At 44.3% G+C, this 6,000-nt stretch overlaps 1 protein-coding gene across 2 annotated transcripts in view; it reads left to right on the top strand.

Annotated features, from left to right (window-relative positions):
* The window catches only part of PLPPR4 (phospholipid phosphatase related 4), a gene marked incomplete at both ends in the record, with an annotated part of 32,088 nt that extends 27,406 nt beyond the window's left edge, over window positions 1-4,682 (top strand). The window contains 2 exons of one of the 2 annotated variants that reach the window (XM_080623618.1): window positions 1,103-1,276; window positions 3,345-4,682. In XM_080623618.1, the coding sequence (XP_080479744.1) occupies window positions 1,103-1,276; window positions 3,345-4,682 (1,512 nt within the window). The remainder of the gene's footprint in view (window positions 1-1,102; window positions 1,277-3,344) is intronic. The other variant, XM_080623619.1, reaches the window with a different exon arrangement.
* Between the last annotated feature and the right edge of the window lie 1,318 nt (window positions 4,683-6,000).

Genomic DNA, 6,000 nt, shown 5'->3' on the forward strand with positions numbered 1-6,000 from the left:
GTAGGACATGCTGCAGCAATCACAGCTGGTTTTCCACACCTGACCAGTGCCATTTTTACAGTATGGGCTATAATGCTTGTATGAGTGACCACAAGTTATTCCATCACTCATCCTGTAAAAACCAGAAGAAAACAACAACAGCAACTAGTTGATCGACCTGAATAATGGAGTTGTGCATGAACTGGGAGTTTTCCAGTGTTTTTTTCTTCCCATGGAAAGGCCAAAACTTGGAATAACACTGATGAACCACCTCCACTTAATTTCTGTGACCTCCCTGACATCATGGCCCCCAGTTGAGCAATAGCTCTCTAAAGCATCTGGTGGTAGCTGCTGTTAGAAGAGGTTATTGCTTTCATCTGGTGTGACATCTGGCTTCTGTATTTCAGAAGCAGTGGCTCCTCAGTCACATTTACAGAACATTTAGGCTCTGACTGTGAACAGGATTTAGGCATACAATCTTTATCCTAATTAATGAAGACAGGCTGAGAACATTGGGGCTGTTCAGCCTGGAGAAGAGAAGCTGTGTGGAGACCTCAGAGCAGCTTCCAGTGTCTGAAGGGGGCTCCAAGGATGCTGGAGAGGGACTCTTCATCAGGGACTGTAGCGATAGGACAAGGGGTGATGGGTTCACACTGAACCAGGGGCAGTTCAGGTTAGATCTAAGGCAGAAGCTCTTCCCTGTGAGGGTGCTGAGGTGCTGGCACAGGGTGCCCAGAGAAGCTGTGGCTGCCCCATCCCTGGCAGTGTTCAAGGCCAGGTTGGACACAGGGGCTTGGAGCAAGCTGCTCTAGTGTGAGGTGTCCCTGCCTGTGGCAGGGGTTGGAACTGGATGAGCTTTAAGGTCCCTTCCAACCTAGGCCAGTCTGGGATTCTGTGATGTCAATAGACAACATTGTTTATGCTTTTGGAAATCCATTCCTTGGGCTTTCAGATCTCCCTCTGGTAAGTAAGCAAATCTAAACAGGGCCGCAAAATGAAATTAGGCTGATTAATTTCAATATTACTGTGTTATCTACGTGTGAAAGAAACGCGGGATGTGAGCAATTAACATCCTCCTGGGTAAATCCCTTCAACTGCTTCTTCATTTCTTTCTTTTTTCAAGATGTACTTCAATTCTACGTTAACAGACTCCTCAAAACTTCTGAAACCACTCTTGGTCTTTGCTTTTATCATCTGTGGAATTATATGTGGTCTGACTCGTATCACCCAGTATAAGAACCATCCAGTTGACGTTTACTGTGGCTTTCTCATAGGAGGAGGAATTGCTCTCTATTTGGTAAATATAATATTCATGCAGTCAAATTTTAGGAAATAAAACTGTAATAAGAGCACTGGTATTTTTAATGAAAACCTTTCATGGTGATCACATGCCATAATTAAAAATGTAGTCAAAATGTGTTGAAGATGATGATGTTGGGGTAATCACTTTAAAACTTCACAGGGAAAAGCAAATATGTATTCAAATCAACAGTGCACAAACTAGTATATAATCATATGGTATCATACACAGAAACAGCTCTAACATTATGTGCTTCATTAAATACTCATTCTACTCCACACTTACAAGCATAACACAAGAGAAACATTGGATTAATTGGTATTTGTTGCCAGCCTGAGTTTATGTTGCCGGGTTGGACGGAGCCTTGGGTGCCATGGTTTAGTGGGAGGTGTCCCTGCCCATGGCAGTGGGGTTGGAACTGGATGATCTTCAGGTCCTTTCCAACCCTGACTCTTCTATGATTCTATGTTAGCTTTATGATCTCTAAAAAAATAGAGCAATTAGCTGAGTAAATTGCTGAACCTGCAAGAAATCAAAGGCAATGTTACACCCTTGGGATTCTTTGGAGTTTTTGGGGAAATAGGATGCCAACGCCAGGTTATTCCTATGCTTTTCCTCTGTACTGGGCTGAAACAGACGGAGCACCTTGGAAGGGTCCTGTAAAGGAATCTGTAGGCTAGACCTGACTGTATCTATCAGCAGGAAGCTCATGAAGCCTTTGCTCTTGCTTGCTGCCCTCAGCATGTCTCCACCACGCCTGCTGCTGCTCCAGCTGTTGAGCACAGTGTCAGCCCAGATGCCTGTGAGCATACAGGAGCTTTTACTGACAGCAGTTCTGCTCCAGCGTTGGCAGATGAACAGCAGAGTCTTGCCAGCCAGTTCTGATGGTTCTGACCCCCAAGAAGTCAATGATGAATTTTAGTATAGCACTAAAACAAGTTCATATCCTACCCACCTTTTTTCCTGTGATAAGGTGATCTAAGGTACATGCAGGTGGTCCTCAAAGGTGAGTGGAGGAAAAATGGCTTTTACACTGGTAGAAGAAATAGCAAGCAGAGTAGAGAGGAAACCCCATGAGCTACTAAAGCCAGTTTCCATGATGCACTGGGAGCAGAAGGGCACTCTCTTGAGAATATTATTTCAAGCGATTAAGCTGTTGTAGACTCTCATAAATGGAGCTGTTGTTCCCCTGTTTGAAATGCACAAACAAGTATGCTCTTTGTTAGGTCTTCTCCATATTCTGTTGCATGAGAACTCACATCAGAGAGGACATTGTCCTGGCTACCCAGTAGTCAGTAAACCTGCCCTGAGAACTACACATCAGTAAGAGGAAGGGGAGGAGGAATGACATGAAACTACAAATATCTCTGAAAGGAGTGTGAAGAACAAGGGACCTAAATGATTGAGTTGGGTATCTGACCCTTTCATGGAATATCCTTCCTCAGTGGAGTCTCTTTAAAAAGGCAACATTTTACCGTGAGTCTGCTGAATAAGAAAACAGCGTATAACTAAATCTTGTTACAGCTCCGCACAGCTTGGAAAGCAATTCATTTAAACTTGATGAATTGTTCCACCATGTAGCTACTGCATTACACGGTTATTATGCAGCAAAGGGCAGAATCACAGAGCAGAGAACAACTCATGCTGTAACAAGATTCAGTAAATCAGAGCAGACAGTAGTAAATAGCTTTGCCTGGAAGACTGAGAACATTGATTTTGTTCTTCTCATAACAAAGCATTCTCTTCTCAGCTGTATCTGTTGCTTTATGAAAGGAAGAAAACCGAAGGAGGCTAAATCTTTTCCTCGACCATTTGCTGCCATGAGCTCTGTGCCCCAGTTATCCTACTGTGACTACTTCATACGTATCTAGATGTACCAGACCAAGAACAGAATATGGAATAAGGATATAGTGGGGAGGAAAGGAAAGCAAGCATACCCTGTCAGTTAAGCTGTTGATTCTATCAGTCAATAATTATTTAAAGGCAGCATAATATAATCAAAACATCTTTAAATGTCTCTTCCCCCCCCCATTACTGACTGTTGATGCTTCTGTTCCAATACCAGGGCCTGTATGCTGTGGGGAACTTCTTGCCGAGTGATGAGAATGTGTTTCAGCCCAGTTTTCACAGAGAACCTCTAAGGTCTTTGACAGACCTCAGTCAAGATGCCAACAGGATCTTGCCAGGTAAAAATGGGAGCAGCAGTGATGGCATTGTTTCTCATCGTACAGAAGGTATCCTGAACAGAAACCACAGAGATACAGGCTCTCTGACCAATATCAAGAGAGCAAACGCCGATGTAGAAATAATAACACCGCGAAGCCCAATGGGAAAGGAAAACATGGTCACCTTCAGCAACACTTTGCCAAGAGTCAACACACCGTCCATGGAAGACCCAGCAAGGCGAAACGCAACAATACACGCATCCATGGATTCTGCCCGCTCCAAACAGCTGCTTTCCCAGTGGAAGAACAAGAACGAGAGCCGAAAGTTGTCTCTGCAAGTCATAGAGACTGAATCTGGCCAGTCACCACCAAGGGCTATTGAGATGAGGTCAAGCTCAGAACCCTCCAGAGTGGGTGTAAATGGTGATCATCATGGCCCAACTAGCCAATACCTGAAAATTCAACCCGGCAGCGTACCAGGATGTAACAACACAGGTCTTTCTGGTGGGCCACGGGTCTCTATTCAGTCACGTCCCGGTTCTTCCCAGCTAGTCCACATTCCTGAAGAGACTCAGGAGAACGTGAACACATCGCCCAAAACTAGTTCAGCTAGAGCTAAATGGCTGAAAGCTGCTGAGAAGAGTGTTGCGTGTAGAAGCAATAGCCAGCCAAGAATCATGCAAGTAATAGCCATGTCTAAGCAGCAAGGAGTGCTTCAGAGCAGCCCAAAGGGTTCAGAGGGAAGCACGGTCACCTGTACGGGAGCCATCAGATACAAAACCTTGACAGACCATGAGCCAAGCAGCATTGTCAGAGTTGAGGCGCACCCGGAGAATAACAGACCGGTAATTCAGATGCCATCAGAAGGTGAAGGGAGTGGGTCATGGAAATGGAAAGGTCCTGAAAAAATCACCCTTCGTCAGACCTACGAGCTAAATGATCTGAACAGAGACTCTGAGAGCTGTGACTCCTTAAAAGACAGTTACGGGTCAGGTGACCGGAAAAGGAGCAACATAGATAACAGCGACCATCACCATCATGGGATCACTACAATAAGGGTCACGCCAGTAGAGGGAAGCGAGATTGGCTCAGAGACTCTGTCCATTTCTTCTAGCCGGGACTCAACGCTTCGAAGGAAAGGTAACATCATTTTAATCCCCGAGAGAGGGAGCAGTCCAGAGAACACCAGGAACATCTTCTATAAGGGCACATCCCCTACACGAGCGTACAAGGACTGAGAGGAGACATATCAGCTGGTCCGTACCACCACAATCACATCTTGACACAGGTTCTGCTCTCTTCATTTGGAGCCGATATTTACTTTTGATGTGCCAAATTCTTGCCCAGCAGCCCAACTGCTGTTGAACGCTGCTGACGTGCAACGTGCATGAGCCTGTGGGAAGTATGTGGTGGGGGGAAAGCACAATGCCAGAACCTAACCAATGTGAAACATTCGCAAGCAGCTTGTTTCTTCAGACTCAAAGCATTTATCTGAGGGTGACGATGTCAAGCAAAACAACGGTCTTGAACACAGACACGTTATTTCCTGAATCTGCCAACTTTTTATTTTGTATGTGTCCAAAATCGACTGAATTTCTCACAGCAAAGGCTGTATCAAGTGGTATATATTCACCTTTGCAGAATTTGCACCAAGTCTTTCATCCAGGATGGTGCTGATGGTAACTTTACATGTTTCGAACAATACTTATTAGACTCTGCAAACACATTGACATATTGATGTGCAGTTACTTGCAAAGTACTATTGCTAATACTATTGATGATGCTGGCTGCATTCATTTAGCATAGGAAATATTTACAGCTTTGTTCTAGTGGATCTGTCACATTCAAAGATTGCAAAGGTTTCGTGTAGTTCTTTAAGATGTCTACTGCAACAAAACCCCTGTGGGTAACGTTCCATTAGAATGGAATAACTATTTTTGACTAGTTTTGCTGCTACTGCTCAACTTTTGTTTAAGAAGAGGTGCTACTAATGAAGAGGCTGCTTCTTAGTGAGCTAACTCGTAGAATTGTTTGAAATTGTTCTTTTTAAGGGGTCTTTTAAAGTACAACTCATTCGGATTTTGCATTTTAAACCTCTGATTCTGCCCTCCAGCAACCCTTCCATTTTTCTATTAGTTTTTAACCACAGAATGCAGGACACCAATAACTGCGAGATGTGCTAATGTGAAAGGTGAGCCACGAGCAGATAAACAGCCACTTTCCTGACCACCTCCCAAGGAGATAGCAATTAATATCCTAGCTCACACTTAGAAGCAGTCATTCACCTCACTTGCTTAGCATGCCGCAAGAACAGTCACAAGTTTCACCCCAACCATGATCAATCCAGGGGATTTATGCTTCCCTTTAAAAACGGAATGCCTTGGAATTCCTGCCTCGGAATGCAGGAGTCTTGCATTGTGCCACTGCTACTCCACCTCCCCTGAGACACCCTACAGAGCCTTCTTAAGCAGCAGATCCTTTTCTCACCACTGCCACTTGAGAATATGGATTATTTGAGTAAATTGAGCTTAAAACGTAACAAAAGAACTTACCTGC

Source organism: Psittacula echo, assembly GCF_963264785.1.
Source record: "Psittacula echo genome assembly, chromosome: 7".
NCBI lineage: Eukaryota > Metazoa > Chordata > Aves > Psittaciformes > Psittacidae > Psittacula > Psittacula echo.